This window comes from Chrysemys picta, chromosome 4 (genome assembly GCF_011386835.1).
Source record: "Chrysemys picta bellii isolate R12L10 chromosome 4, ASM1138683v2, whole genome shotgun sequence".
In the NCBI taxonomy this organism is placed as follows: domain Eukaryota; kingdom Metazoa; phylum Chordata; order Testudines; family Emydidae; genus Chrysemys; species Chrysemys picta.
Window position 1 is genome coordinate 73,147,741 of NC_088794.1, and position 16,392 is coordinate 73,164,132.

A 16,392-nucleotide genomic window follows, 5' to 3' on the forward strand; every position below is an offset into this window, starting at 1 on the left:
ATTTGATTTGTTTTATAGGTGTAAAATAATGTAAGTTGTAGTGACTTAAAAATATTTGTGATTTAGTCATGTTTGCTTAAAGACAGAGGCTTGGCTTCTAATAAAAGAGCATGATGAAAATAAGCTTGTATCCATCATATGAATGGATGTACCAGTAAAGAAATTTTAAGTATATTGGTGAGCCAGCGTATTCTGTGGGCTTTCCTAGTCACATGAGGAGGGGACTAATTCTTCTCTATTGCTTCTAATGTGCAGTAAAAATCAACGGAGTTGAGTAATGTCTAGAAATTACCCCCACCTCCCTCCTAATTCCACTTTTTAAAGTGTGGGGAGAGAGGAGGATTGTAGAGAAGTGATTGTATTTGTTCTATAATTTCTTTAGACCTATACTCAAAATATTGTAGTTAAATTGTTTTTCTAGAAATTCAAGTTTTTCCTTCTTGTATATCTTTTTGAAATGCTCAAACTGCATCTTATGTGTCTTTATTAAATACCTAAAAACTTCATTAATGCAGAGTTAAGTTTGCCCAATGATTGGATGCCTTTGAGAGACTTTACTCAAACACAAGGTACTAGGCTCAGTACAGTAGTAAATGGATGAATTTATCAGGCCTGTTATATAGGAGGTCAGATTAGATGATCTAATAGTCCCTTATAGTCTCTAAAATCTATGAATCAACAATAAATAGACACAAGGAAGGATTAGGAGAATATGCCATTGATTTTGTTGGGACCCACAGATTTGAATTCCAGCAATTACCTGCATGCACACCAGCTGTTTTCACTTTGTTCGGTATAGCTGAAAAGTGATGCAGGGATTAGCTGGATCAGCCTGGGAGAGCTGTGACTGATATGAAGAGAGGTGCATGTGTACCTTGAGATTAAGTATGCCTTATTTCAATGATATATTTTGAAGGTTGTATCAGTAGAGGAGCACTAGGGTATCTTCTTGCCATAAGGAATGTCAGCAGCCTGGTGGCAAACATGGCAGTGGTCTCCAGGGCTTTGTGAAGGGTAAGTGAAGGCAGTATCTCAGAAGGAATCCTCAGGGCACAAGTGAAGGGGAGATAACATTTTGCAAGGCTGTGGTTGGGGTTGTATGGTGTAGACACAATGTTTACGTATAGGTGTGGTGTAAGTAGATCCTGTTTGCCACTCCTGGCCTAAAGTTTTGCCTTAACAAAGAGAAGATGTTAAACTTCTTTTTACAGATCTCAAGTGCTCTTTTCCCGAAGTGTTCTGTAGCATCTTTAAGGATAAAGTGCTAAGGCTATGTCTTCCCAGAGAGCTTACAGTGGCGCAGCTGTACTGATGCAGCTGCGCTACTGTAAGATCTCTAGTGTAGCCGCTCTATGCCAGCGGGAGAGAGCTCTCCCGCCGATGTAATTAATCCATCCTCAACATGCGGAGGTAGCTATGTTGGTGGGCGAAGATCTCCCGCCGACATAGCACTGTCCACACCAGTGCTTATGCCTGTGTAACTTTTATGTCGCTCTGGGGTATTATTTCACACCCTTGAGTGACATAAGTTATACCGACATAAGTGGTAGAGTAGACATAGCCTAATATTCATAGCTCAAAGAGGAAAGCGTTAAAGTTACATTGTGGGGGTGTCATGTACCTTTTTCTTCATATCTTGGTTTTCAGAGGTTTCAGTGCAGCCACACACTACATTCTCAAAAGTCTCAAGGCAACACTGGGCAACCTTAATTTTGTGGTAAAGTTTTCGGTAATTTAATTTCCTCGTTTAAAAAAAATAAAATAAAAATTGTCAGCACCCAGTGTACCACAACTCAGATCTCCCTCTCTGTTGCTTCTGGGTTCTTAGCAGTGATTACCCAGCCACAGACTGCACTGGCCACATATTAGTCCATTTGCTGTGCCTGCATGATATCCTTGTGTCCCATCTCTCTGCCTATCCAGCACAGTCTGATTCTTGCTCTTGATTCAGCCTTCCCCACTATCGAGAGGTAGGCACTAGCATAGGATCTGCAGGTTGAGAAACTGGGGAGAGTGTGCAGGGACTAATATAGAGTCAGTGGAAATCTTTTGAAGTGGAGACAGACATGAGGGGGACATGCATGTTGGGTGCTTGAGGAGACAGGTGAAGCTATCCCAATATCCCTTGCTGCATAGCTCTGGTCTCTTTTCCATTCCACTCATTCCTGCTCTTCTTCACCACACCCCACATTTCCCCTTACTGCCCTGACCCTGCTTCACTGCTCCAATTCCTACAGCATAACCTCCATCATGTCCATTGCTCTCACCACTGCTACAGTGCTGAGCTTCCCCATTTCCTCGCTGCTTCAAGCCTCTCACGTGCATACATCAACTCCACCCTCCTCTTTGCCACTTTGTGCCCTGGTAAGTCTGGAAGGGCCATGGGGTGGTGAGGTTGTGAGAAGTGCATGTACTAGGTGGAGACAGGAGAGTGCTAATCCAGGCCTGCTCTACACTTAAGGGTTAGGTCAACATAGCTATGTCAGTCAGTCAGGAGTGTGAAAAATACACACCCTGAATGTCCTAGCCATGCCGACTTAACCCCCCAGTGCAGATGTAGCTATGTCAATTGAAGGCAGCTACTGCCTTCGACGTAGCTGTCATCGCTTGGTGAGGTGGTGGTTGTACGCTAATGGAAAAATCCCTTTCATTGGTGTAGGCTGGGGTCTACGCGCTACAGGATTATGCTGTCATAGCTATGGTCTCCGTAGTGTAGATATATCTTCAGAATCCCTGCCCTATATCTGGGCCTGGTATATGGTGAAGATGCTCTATACGTCCATCAGCCTGGGAGGCTTTGAGAGAGCTGGATGAGAACACTTATGTAGATGAACAGGGCTTGAAATAATAGCACCGAGAGGTGTGAACTGTTCCATTCATCTCAGTGAATGTTGTCATCCCCTCCCATGTGGGGGTTAGGAAGAATGGCTCAGATGCCCCCAACAGGGCAGGGCCTTCCAGATTTTGGTTCGTATATGGCATGGTCCCCACCTTTCTCAAAGGCTGGAGTTTGCAGTTGCCCCATTCTATGTTTGTGTGAGGTGCATTCGCTTCCATTTCCCAGCCATTGTGCTGAGAGATGGTGTGAAGGAGAGGCATGTTCTCTATCCCCCACAGCCCAGCCAGAGAGGGGACAATGCGAGTCTGAAAGGTCTTCCACTTCTCCCTCTTCCTCACAAAAAACATTGGACTAGGATTCAGAGACGTGGGTTCTATTTTCCAGTGCTGCTACTGGCTGGATGACCTCACTTTCACACCCCTGTACTTCAGTTTCACCATCTGTAAAATGGGGGTAAAGATACTGTTCTTCTTTGTAAAGCACTTAGTGATATACCGATGAAAAGTGCTATATAAAAACTAGGTAATTATCATTATTTCCACCCATCTCCACTTCTTCCCTCCTCCCCACTGCAGTCCCCTAATTTCCCTGCCTTTATTCAGTACTGTAACTCTTTTTCTGTAAGTTATATTGAATGTGGAGTTTAAGTCAACAGAAAGTTAGTTACTGATTGTTACAACCAAACATTTTGTCATATGCTTTAATTAAAGGATGTCTATTAATGCCATTCATGTTTAGTAATGCTAGAATTGTGTTTTAGAAGCCATAGAAAACATAGAATGTCCCCTGTTGAAGTGCTGTCATAACTTTCCAAACATAAGGAAAATGACTGGCAGTTGGAAAAATTAAGGGACTACAGTTTAATTGCATTACAGGTTTTATTATACTTGTGTACCTTCAAGATTTGTTTTTATTTCTTTCCCTGAGAATAAAACATTCAGAATACTTCACTGGTGCTTACCCAAAGATTTTCTTTACTCTTAAGCTTGTTTTTTCCCCCTCATGATGATTAGGCCTTGGCTACAATTGCGAGTTACAGCGCAATAAAGCCTCCCCCAGGGCTATAACTCACTCCCCGTCCACACTGGCATGGAACTTACAGCGCTGTATCTCCGTGGCTGCAGTGCTACATGTACTCCACTTCCCTGAGAGGAATACCGTGTATTGCGCCGACGCTGCAGCACGGCGGCGCCAGTGTGGCCGCCCAATGCGCTGTGACTGGCCTCCAGAAGTATTCGGCAGTATCCCACAATGCCTGTTCTAGCCACTCTGGTCATCAGTTCAAACTCTACTGCCCTGGCCTCAGGTAACCAACCATGTGACCCGCCCTTGACATTCCCCGGGAATTTTAAAAATCCCCTTCCTGTTTGCTCAGCCAGGCGTGGCGTGGAGTGCTATCAGCGAATCTTTCCAGGTGACCATGCCTCCAAGCGAGGCCCAGCATGAAGCAATGGCGAGTTGCTGGACCTCATCAGTGTTTGGGGGGGGGGGGTGTCCAGTCCCAGCTGCACTCCAGCCGTAGGAATTACGATACCTTCGGGAAGGTATCAAAGGACATGATGGAAAGGGGCCATAACCGGTTCTCCCTGCAGTGCAGGATTAAAGTGAAGGAGCTGAGGAGTGCCTACCACAAAGCCCGCGACACAAACAGCTGCTCGGGTGTTCCCCCCCGCAACCTGCTGATTCTACAAAGAGCTGGATGCGATACTTGGGGTTAATCCCACCTCCACTCCGAGCACCACCATGGACACTTCAGAGCCGGGGTATGAGGAGGAGGAGGAGGAAAACGGGAGTGAGGGTGGTGGGGCGGATGGAGACACCCGGAATCCCTGGAGCCATGCAGCCAGAAGCTCTTCTAGAGCCAGGAGGAAGGTAGCCAGTCGCGGCAGCCGGTACTTGGTGGAGGACAAACAGAAGCACAGGTTCCCAGTAAGTGGCTTTTTTCAGGAAGTTTTTTTTTTCGGGAAGGAATTTTTTTGGTGCGGTCTCTTTGGGAGAGGAGGGTTAGGGCTGCATGCATGCCTAGATGCGGAATAGTGCATTGATGTGGTTTATCACATCGCGGTAATCGGCCTCGGTAATCTCTTCAAATGTCTCATCCAGAACGTGTGCAATGTGCTTGCGCAGGTTTATCGGGAGAGCCACCGTGGTCCTTGTCCCAGCCAGGCTAAGGTATGCGTGCCACTGTACCGTGAGGGACGGGGGGACCATTTTGCTGCACACAGGCAAGCTGCATATGGGCCAGGGCGGAAGCTGCATTGCAGTAGAAGACCCTCCCTTGCTTCCTAGGTCACCCTCAGCAGCGAGATATCGTCCAGGACGAACTCCTGTGGAAAATGTTGGGACAGTGTTCAGTGTAGGTGCCCCCCTGCAGCTGTTGGCTCTCCCCAAGGCACAGAAACCCAGAGGACAGTATAGCCCTGAAACAATCAGTCCACTTTACTCACCATTTTGAGGCTCCCGTGGGTTATGTGTGCTCTGTTTGGGTTGGAAAATTATGCTATTGTGTAGACCCTATGTGTGCCCTCCTTAAGTGCGGGGAAAATCATTACTCTGTCTGGTATAAACAATGTTGCCTCTGTTAAATGTTGCATTTTGCTTATACAGCTGCAACAACCTTGAGACCTCAGCCGTCCTTCTTATCGCCTGCTCAGAGACTGCAAAGACTCAGGAAGAGACCGCGAAAAACCGAAGAAGACATGCTGCAAGAAGTGATGCGGCAATCTATTAAAGAGAATGAAAAAGCACAGAACTAGAGGGAGAGAGAAAGCAGGATCTACCAGGAAAATGCAGCGCACCGGCGGCAAAGCACGGAGCACCGGCAGCAAAGCACGGATTGGCTCATAAGCATCCTGGAGCGCCAAGCAAACGCTATCCAGGAGCTTGTAGCCATGCAGAAGGAGCAGTACCGCAAACGCGCCCCCCGCCCCCCACAGCCCTTGTCGCAAAACTCTTTCCCTTGTGCCCCACTGTTACCTCCAACCCACTTTCCCCAACTTCCGGGTTCTTCACGCCACCAGCTGTCTCCAATACCAGTATCTTCACCACCCAGCCCTGAAAACCACGACCCTTACCCTCTGCACTCAACCCCCATCACCATGCAGTATAGCTATCCTGAAGTGCAGCACTCACTGCACAGCACACCAAACAGGACATACACGAATCTGTGATTGTACCGTTCCCCACTCCACCCCCTTGCCCTTTCTGATTCCCAAGCAGTTGTGTTTCTTTTCAATAAATGGATTTTCTTGCCAATAAATGGATTTTTTGGCTTTGAAAACCTTCTTTATTATTGCATAAAGTAAAAGATTCCTTAGCCCAGGAAATAAACAGGCACTGCAAGTTTGCTTTGCAAACACTGATTCCTAAAGATTGGAACTACTGCACTTCACTCCCATGCGGGGCACCAGATATCACTGCTGGTTTTCAGCCTCAAATTGCTCCCTCAAGGCATCCGTAATCCTTGCAGCCCCGCGCTGGGCCCCTGTAATGCCCTGCTCTCTGGCTGTGCAAATTCAGCCTCCAGGTGTTGAACCTCAGAGGTCCATGCCTGAGTGAAGCTTTCACCCTTCCCTTCACAAATATTATGGAGGGTACAGCACGCAGGTATAACCGTGGGGATGCTGTGTTCAACCAAGTCCAGCTTCCCATACAGAGATCGTCAGCGGCCCTTTAAACGGCCAAAGGCACACTCCACAGTCATTCGGCACCGGCTCAGCCTGTAGTTGAACCGTTCCTTGCTGCTGTCAAGGCTCCCTGTGTAGGGTTTCATGAGCCACGGCATTAATGGGTAAGCGGGATCTCCAAGGATCAAAATGGGCATTTCAACTTCCCTTACTGTGATCTTCCACTCTGGGAAAAAAAGTCCCGGCCTGCAGCTTACTGAACAGCCAAGTGTTCCGAAAGATGCGTGCGTCATGCACCTTTCCTGGCCAGCCTGTCTTAATGTCAGTGAAACTACCACGGTGATCCACAAGCGCCTGGAGAACCATTCCGATTAACGTACTCAGATGCTAGGTAGGGTGGTGCCAGAAAGGAATGTGCGTCCCATCTATTGCCCCTCCACAGTTAGGGAAACCCATTTATGCAAAGTCATCCACTATGTCCTGCATGTTACCCAGAGTCACGGTTCTTCTGAGTAGGATTCAATTAATGGCCTTGCAAACTTGCATCAACACGATTCCAACGGTCGACTTTCCCACTCCAAACTGGTTTGCGACTGACCGGTAGCTGTCTGGAGTTGCCAGCTTCCAGATTGTAATAGCCACCCGTTTCTCCACTGGCAGGGCAGCTCTCGATCTCGTGTGCTTGCGCCGCAGGGTGGGGGCGAGCTCCTCACACAGACCCATGAAAGTGGCTTTTCTCATCTGAAAGTTCTGCAGCCACTGCTCGTCATCCCAGACTTCCATGACGATGTGATCCCACCACTCAGTGCTTGTTTCCCAAGCCCAAAAGCGGCATTCCATGGTGCTGAGCATGTCCGTGAATGCCACAAGCAATTTCGTGTTGTACGCGTTATGCGGCTCAATAGCATCGTCGGACTCCTCACTCTCACTGTCACTTTGGATCTTCAGGAATAGTTCGACAGCCAAACATGACGTGCTGGCGAGACTCGTCAGTATACGCCTCAGCAGTTCGGGCTCCATTTCCCGCAGACAGATCGCGCTGCACAGAAACCATTGAAAGATGGCGCCAAAGGTGGACGGAAACAAAGGGATTTCTGGGATGCGAAGCGATGCATCACGGGGTGTTGGGACAGGACCCAGAATCCCCCGCACCTATGCCCCCTTCCCACAACCCACGGTGCCAGAATGGGAAGAGGTGCTCTGTGGGATAGCTGCCCATAATGCACCGCTCCCAATGGTGCTGCAGTTGCCGCAAATGTGGCCATGACAATATGGACAGACTGCAGCGCTTTCCCTACTCAGCTGTACGAAGACAGGTTTAACTCACAGCGCTGTACAGCTGCAAGTGTCGCCAAGGCCTTAGAGATGCCAAGGTTGTGGGTAGAGCCAAATAATCAATATTAAAACAAGTTAAATGGACAAAACCAGATTTTTCCCTATTAACAGGTGTTTACAGTGTTTGTAAACTTTGAGGTTCGCTGATAGTGCTTTTGAATATGTGTGGCTCGGAATAATTAAAACTGCAATATATTAAAAGGATTGCATTTTTAAAATGTTTGTATCTTTCTTCTAAACATTATTAGATCTGTCCTGCAGAAGATTAAATAATTATTTTGAATGTCAGCTGAAAAAATCAAAACTGGTTTGTTTTTTAAAAGGTTGACAGTTTTAAAAACATGTAAGCTGTTATCTTAATTGTTGCATAAGCCAGCAATTTGCTTGATTTTTATTCAAGTGTTCCAAGTTATATTCAACTTTGGGCTGAGAAGTAAAACTTCAAAAGTTTTTGTGAAAGATAAGTGATGAAGCTAGGTATTGGAATGAAAAATAACTTTTGTAATTGTGTAATAGTCCTGTTGGTCCCAAAGGTTAGATAATTGTTCACAATATCTATTTAAATCCTTTTTGTTGTTAAGAATTCTGTTTGAAGCTTTAAGTGGGGTGTGTCAACCTCTTGGCTCATGATAGTGGGTTTGACTAGTTTGTGACACTAGTAATTTACTACAGCCTACTTGCTGCATTCCTATATGCTTAATTATTGACTAATTTATCGTCAGTATTGAGAGATCTCAAAACAGGCTTTTATTTTAAATGTTTAAGGGGAAAAAAACTAGTTTGATATCCTCATTCCATTCTGAAATCTTCTATTCAGCTTTTTCAAAAAAAATTCCTTTTTACTGTGCACATTTTAAAAAAACCTTGAGATTAAGAACAAAATTGAATGCAAACATGTTTCACTGTTTTCCACTGTAGGTAGAACTGCTCACAATGTAAAATTTTAATTTCAAAAAGAAAAAACAGCCTACTCAGCTAATGGTTGAAGTCATATGTTTTCTTCCTCAAAAATTATCTACTTTGAAATGTATTCTGCTCCTTAGGGTAACAGTGTTTAAGTTTCTGTAAGTTCTTTTCTGAGAAACACACTTTGTTCTAATCACAGTAATGAATCACAAGATGAAATTGAAAAATAATGGGAAAAGTAAGAGATTTACTGAAGTTCTCCCATCAGCAATAGTGGAGATACACCTCTACCTCGATATAATGCTGTCCTCGGGAGCCAAAAAATCTTACCGTGTTATAGGGGAAACCGCATTATATTGAACTTGCTTTGATCCACCAGAGTGCGCAGCCCCCCCACCCCCTCCCCGGAGCACTGCTTTACTGCGTTATATCCGAATTCGTGTTATATCGGGCTGCGTTATATCGAGGTAGCGGTGTACTAATTTCTTCTCTCTTATAAAATCAGCAACAACATCATGTGGAGGGAGTGTTGTTTTATACTAGCATTGGAAAATTCTATTGGATAGTGCTACGTAGAGATGTGGCTGTTTACAGTAAAATGAGAGCCTGAACAGCTATTTATGCAAATCTGGCATAAACTGCATTTTATCGTTTACCACTTTGTCATGTGTGTTAGAGTTTAGTAGTGCAGATAGGTATGTTTGTTGCATTACCCACGTTTATTCAGACTATAATCCTAGTATTCTCTTTAATGTGCAAGGTGCAAAAATCAATAAACCAATATACTCTGTTTGCATGTAGCTATGCAGGCAGAACCAGACTTGTCAGTCACTGATAAGAGAGGGTGTGGCTAGCGACACTGAATAGCCTGCCAGTTTTTCATTCTACCTCTGACTATAAGAAGGTTTGGCAGACCCGTGGCTGCTTAACAAAACAACCAACCAACTTTGGCCATACATTTGCCTTCTGTAGCTGGATTTCTAGTTCTTTCTCGACAACGGGATTTAATGGCCTGTCTGCTGCTGAGACACTATCGGTGCATCCCCTCCTCTCCCACCTTTGTGGAGTACAGTATGGGGTGGTGGGGGGAGGGGGGCGAGGAGATAAAAGACAAGAAAATGGGGAAAACACTGTCTGCTCTACCCCACTTGTGGAATATCGAGATGGGGATCTTTGCATGTTCTGTGATTGGGATACCTGCATTTCTCAGCAGTGCTAGGCATGGCAGGGCATCTTCATGGACTCCCTCCCCAAAGCTTCTTGAAGGTTAGCTACCCTGCCTGCAGCTTAAATCTTCAGGTGTCTTATTCACAGACCAGATCCCTTTTCCAGCCTGGGTTTAGTACTCCTCCCCCTTTCCCTTTGTCCTTGTTCCTTAGGTGTTTCCAGCAGTCATTCTGGATGGAGATTCAGAGAAGAGTGAACCAAGATCAACTTACTCTCCAGCCTTAAATAAGATTTACATAAGGCAGGAATCTTTTGTTTCCCAGTCTTGACCTCCCCCTCCTTTTAGTGGAAATTTACTAGAAGTCCAAGATGGTGTTTAGTACCAGGTGACATGACCTAGTAGTGTCACAGCAACGCCTCTCGGGAAGGAGAGAGATTAGTATCTTCCAAGTCTTATTGTTTCTTCCTAATGGCCCATCAAGGCTGATGGCCTGTTGTCTGGTGGGTGTTTCCCAAGTACACACTCAGTTGTAATTGTTACATAGTCAGTATTCATAACTTTAGATACAGAATTGATACATGCATACCAGGTGTATAACTGCTTGGAAAATGGTTCCCAGAGAGTAATCAGTGGTTCACAGTCGTGCTGGAAGGGCGTAACGAGTGGGGTCCTGCAGGGATCTGTTCTGGGTCCAGATCTGTTCAATATCTTCTTCAGTGATGTAGATAATGGCATAGAGAGTACACTTATAAAGTTTGCGGACGATATCAAGCTGGGAGGGGTTGCAAGTGATTTGGAGGATAGGATTAAAATTCAAAATGATCTGGACAAACTGGAGAAATGGTCTGAAGTAAATAGAATGAAATTCAATAAGGACAAATGCCATAGGCGCTGACTATGTGGGTGCTGCGGGGCTGGAGCACCCCTGGGGAAAAATTAGCGGGTGCTCCGCACCCACCAGCAGCCAAGCTCCCCCCACCCCCTCCTTGCCACCACCTCCCCTGAGCGCGCTGCATCCCCGCTCCTCCCCCTCCCAGCGCTTCCCGCCTGCCACCTAACAGCTGTTTGGAGGCGCTTAGAACTTTCCAGGAGGAAGGGGGAGGAGTGGGGATGTGGCGCGCTTGGGGGAGGAGGCGATATAGAGGTGTGGCAGGGGCGGGGACTTGAGGGAAGGGGGTGGAATTGGGGCAGGGTGAGAGTGGGGCAGGGCCTGGAGCGAGCGGGGGGGATCGAGCACCCACAGGGCAGAGGGGAAGTCAGCGCCTATGACAAATGCAAAGTACTCCACTTAGGAAGGAACAATCAGTTGCACACATACAAAATGGGAAATGACTGCCTAGGAAGGAGTACTGCAGAAAGGGATCTGGGGGTCATAGTGGATCACAAGCTAAATATGAGTCAACAGTGTAACGCTGTTGCAAAAAAAGCAAACATCATTCTGGGATGTATTAGGAGGAATATTGTAAGCAAGACACGAGAAGTAATTCTTCCGCTCTACTCCACGCTGATTAGTCCTCAACTGGAGTATTGTGTCTTGTTCTGGGCGCCACATTTCAGGAAAGATGTGGACAAATTGGATGAAGAAAGTCTAGAGAAGAGCAACAAAAATTATCAAAGGTCTCGATAACATGACCTATGAGGGAAGATTGAAAAAATTAGGTTTGTTTAGTCTGGAGAAGAGAAGACTGAGTGTGGACATAAGTTTTCAAGTATGTAAAAGGTTGTTACAAGGAGCACGGAGAAAAATTGTTCTTCTTAACCCCTGAGGATAGGACAAGAAGCAGTGGGCTCAAATTGCAGCAAGAGCAGTTTAGGTTGGACATTAGGAAAAACTTTCTAACTGTCAGAGTGGTTAAGGACTGGAATAAATTGCCTAGGGAGGTGGTGGAATCTCCATCATTAGTGATTTTTAAGAGCAGGTTGGACAAACAGCTGTCAGGGCTGGTCTAGGTAATACTTAGTCCTGCCTTGAGTGCAGGGGACTGGACCAGATGACCTCTCGAGATCCCTTCCAGTCCTATGATTCTAAATCTGGAGCCTGAGCTGTAGGAACCTGGAGAAGCTTTTAGACTCCTCTCCCTGCATGATAGGGAAAAAAAGATACAAAAGGACTCCTCTGCGGAACAGAACAAATCTTCCTAGAGGGCAGTTTGCATTAGGGTTACCATCTTTCAGGTTCCCAAAAAGAGGAGAGCATGGAGGGAGTTGAAAAGGGGGGTACAGATTGGAGGAGTGCTGGAAGGGGTATACTCGCCTCACTCTTGAGCTGGGGGGCAGTGCGATGTGGCTCCCTGTCACGGTTGCAGGGCAGCTGGCCCAGGCTCAAGATGCAACACCAGCTGTCTGTCAGCACCTCCTGTCTCTTCCCCTCCCCAGAAGTCCTGGGAGCCCAGGCTCCCCAAGCTTCCTGGCTCTGGGAAAGATTGATAGAAAATGTAGTTGACTTTCTAAACAAAATTTTTGGAATTCCCATTCTTCAGGAAACTTCAAAATTTCATTTATCATTCTGTTCCAGACATCATTTTTTTTTTTTTTTTTTTTGGAAACTTAGAATTTCCTGTGGAATGAGAATTCCAGTTTACAGCCAACTCTAATAGTTGTAACTTAGCTATTTGAGAACTGCCTTTTCTTCCCATGTTGTCATTTTAGTAATGGAATGAGGGAATGGTAGTGTGCTTTCTCTTTGGCATTGATGTTTTATTAATGAAGAACTTGTAAGGACACTTGCTTTAGTAAGGTCGTCATATTGGCAGCATTAGAAGGTTTTAATTTATGTAGGCAACTTAGAATGAACAACATTTGAAGTACATCTTTGTGTTTTGATTATGTGTATTCCATATCAGGTTTTCATTAAATGTATTAAACTGACCTAATGAAGTTTTATCATCGTCCTCCTTGAAAATGGCAAAAAGAATTTAATTGTCATGCAACAAGAGTAAAGATGTTTTGCTTTTCCTATTCTGTTAAAGGAGGACTCCCTTTTTCCTCAAACCAAGCAATCTTTTATGATTGACTTAAAAAAGCCATTTGAACTGCACTCTCAGTAGTAATCTGAATTGTTGTTCCTATGAATGTAATATAATATAATATATACCGGTGTATGTATGTATATAGATATAGATATAGATATATTTTTAAGAGGTGTAGGGGAGGTGATAGTTGTGGATTGTATGTCATTGATGGCAATGGTACCACTATTGTTTTTGTAGTGACTTTCAACAGTCTAATGTGTCAGGAGTCCCAAGAGCATATGTCACAGGGTTAGGTTACAGAAGTTATTTTTTGTTTGTTTTTTTTCCAATCCCATCCATCTTTTGGATACAGTTTACAGAATGAGGTTTTGTCTATACTGTCAATTGAACAACAAAACTTTGTCATTCACAGATGCTTAACCCCCCCCCCCCTCCCACTTTCCTCCTCCTGCTTTGTTGCACTCTGGGCTGCCATGGCCTCTGAAGTGTCCATGGTGCTCTTCGGAGTGGAGGTGGGGTCGCCTCCAAGTATCTCGTCCAGCTCTTTGTAGAACCAGCAAGTCGAGGGGGCAGCACTGGAGCTGCGGTTTGCCTCCTGCGCTTTGTAGTAGGCATTCCGCAGCTCCTTCACTTTAACCTTGCACTGCACTGCGTCCAGGTCATGGCCACTTTCTATCATGGCCCTTGATATCTGCCCGTAGGTATCGTAATTCCTACAGCTGGAGCGCAGCTGGGACTGGACAGCTTCCTCCCCCCAAACACTGATGAGGTCCAGCACCTCGCCATTGCTCCATACTGGGGATCGCCTGGCGCATGGAGGCATGGTCACCTGGAACGATGTGGCGAGCACTCCCCGCTTTGCTGAGCAAACAGGAAGGGGACTTTCAAAATTCCCAGAGAATTTAAAGGGTGGGTCTTACAGTTGGTCACCTGAGGGCAGGCCGGTAGAGTTCAAAGTGATGACCAGAGTGGCTAGAACAGGCATTGTGGGACACTTCCTGGAGGCCGATCAGAGCGCATTAATCGACCAGGGCGTCCACACTGGCACTGCGGCACTCCAGCCAGGGTGCAGCAAGCTCTATGCTGCTTGTGGAGGTGGATTACCAGGGGCGCTCCAACCGCAGAGTCTGGGCACTCTACATGCCTTGCCAGTGTGAACACCTCAGAAATTAGGGCACCTGGGGCTGATTTAATGCACTCCAAATTACACTATGGCCTTGTCTACACTTGCATGTGTAATCCTCAGTAAACAGTATATTTTGCTAGGCTTGAAAAAATTTTAAGAAAAAAGGAAATAAAAGCATAGATAATTGAAGTGACTTGACTCAGACCACACAAGGAGGAGAATCCATGTCTCTTGACTCCGAGTCATTGAGCCCCATTTCCTGGAAAACATCACCCCTCTTCTAGCACCCCCCCTCCTTCCTGGATAAACTTTTTGCTTAGATGAGTTGAATAAAAATAATTGATTACAACTTTACTGAACTACTTACTGTGGTAATAATTCATATAATTGGGTTGCACACCTTTTACGATACTGATGTATTGTTGTTTGCTTTATTCCAGGAGTTTGCAGCACTTACTAAAGAGCTTAATGTATGCAGGGAACAGCTCCTTGAAAGGGAAGAAGAAATTGCTGAACTGAAAGCAGAAAGAAATAATACAAGGGTTAGTTACTTGTCTGATCTCTATTGAATATTGCCATCTGTGGCTAGCTTACCACCCAGAGCCGGTCTGTCCCTCTTTCTTGGCAGGCCCTTTAAATTTTTCTGTCTAGCTCCACCCGGAGTGGCTGCAGTATTCTTTGTTTTAAAATGAAATTACCTCAAATACAATACAAGTGTCTCTGCTGGGGTGCTGTCTTCTAGCCTTCTAGGTCTCACCAACTCAGTACTTGCTCCGCTGGGTTGGGAGGAGAGGTCAGCAAGCAAACAGTCCTTCCCGGATAATAACATCTCCTCTCTCAGTGAGAACAGGGAGCTTTCTGTGCTGTCCCCTACCTACCTGGGTTTTGTCTTGTTTGGTTGGAAGATTGAGTGATTAGGAGACAGGGAGCTACAAAAATCTACACTACAAAAGTCTTGGCTTCAGGCCTTTAAACAGTCTCTCCAAGACTGTCTTCCCCTGAGACCATTTCCTCTCTCCCCATATCTGCCCCACTTCTCCCCAGGATCTTTGTTCTGTTGAGACTTTTGGAATGGGGAGACACTTGACTCCGTCTTGCTCTTTTACTTAAACCCCATTAAACCATCATTAAGGAAAATATAATTAATTGGAGAATTGAACTTAATATTGAGATTCCCTTCAGACTGTGTATCATGCTCTTATACACCAAGTTGAAACTCAAAGATAAAAATTGGTAAGTTCTTCTTTGAGTATTGTCCATATGGGTTCTCGCTGCTGGTACAATTGTGTCTCATATAAGGAAGTGTCAATATAGCAGTGTCTTTAGGGCTGTGACTGCACCTTGTGTATATTCCACCCAACAGCAGATAAAGGACTGCAGTTCCGACTGCCAGAGGGTTCCTTCATGATAAGGGATTCTGAATTAGCGTAAGATTCTGAAGTAATGGAGTAGAAATGCAGGTCATGGAGATCCATACAGACAGCTTGCGCAACCATGGTTCGAGCAGTTGCTCCCCAACAATTTCTTCATACATTTCCTTTGTACAACCCAGTCCTGGTGATTAGAAAGCAGTTCCCAGACTTGAAATGGACAAGGATCTGAGAAGTCTTATCTAAGCAAAGATTAAAATGAAGCGCTCTCAAACCTGGCATCTTACCTAGAGGCTAAGTCTGGGGAAGAATGCTGGGTAAAAGGGTGAACAGTGGTCCATGTTGCACCTCTTCAATTTTGTTAACTTTATACAAAGATATCACTGAAATGTTAAAGGCAAACAAATGAATATATTTAACATTGAACTTTTGACTCCTGGGTTCAAAGTTCTAAACTCAAACCTAATATTTTTAGAAAGTAAAGTCATTCTAGTCTGATGTTCAAAACAGGTATAAACATTTTTCTTTATTTACTTTTTTGTTTCTATTTCAGCTGCTATTAGAACATTTGGAATGTCTAGTCTCCAGACATGAGCGGTCCCTTAGAATGACTGTTGTAAAGAGACAGGCTCAGTCTCCAGCAGGAGTGTCTAGTGAAGTTGAAGTTCTCAAAGCACTAAAATCACTATTTGAACATCACAAAGCCCTTGATGAAAAGGTAATGAAGTGTGCCAACTAATGTTTTTCCTCCCTCTTCTCCTCTTCCCTCCCCCATCCCCCCGGCCAAAGTGTGGAACTAATAACTGTCCGAGCAAAAGTTTTCAGAAGTTAGGTTCTCTGATATGCCATGTCTGCTTTAAAAAAATGTACGCTAGTGTAACCACACTGATGCAGTTACGTCAGTACAACCTCCTAATGTAGATGTGCCGTACTAAAGCAAAACCAGTGCAACTTAATATACTAACATACCAATGTAAGCTGCATTAGTGTAAAAAGCCCTGCTTTGTGCTTATGCAACATATCTACATTAGGGGTTTTCACACTTATTTA

The 16,392-nt window shown here is 45.1% G+C and overlaps 1 protein-coding gene across 27 annotated transcripts in view; it reads left to right on the plus strand.

Moving 5' to 3' along the window:
• Positions 1-16,392, plus strand: part of PPFIA1 (PTPRF interacting protein alpha 1) — a 95,910-nt gene that overhangs the window by 20,608 nt on the left and 58,910 nt on the right. For all 27 annotated transcript variants that reach the window (XR_010600583.1, XR_010600584.1, XR_010600585.1 and 24 more), the window contains exons 3-4: positions 14,413-14,514; positions 15,896-16,060. Coding sequence is in view for 21 of the 27 variants with exons in the window: in XM_042849142.2 (XP_042705076.2) it covers positions 14,413-14,514; positions 15,896-16,060 (267 nt within the window). In the remaining 6 variants the exon portion in view is untranslated. The remainder of the gene's footprint in view (positions 1-14,412; positions 14,515-15,895; positions 16,061-16,392) is intronic.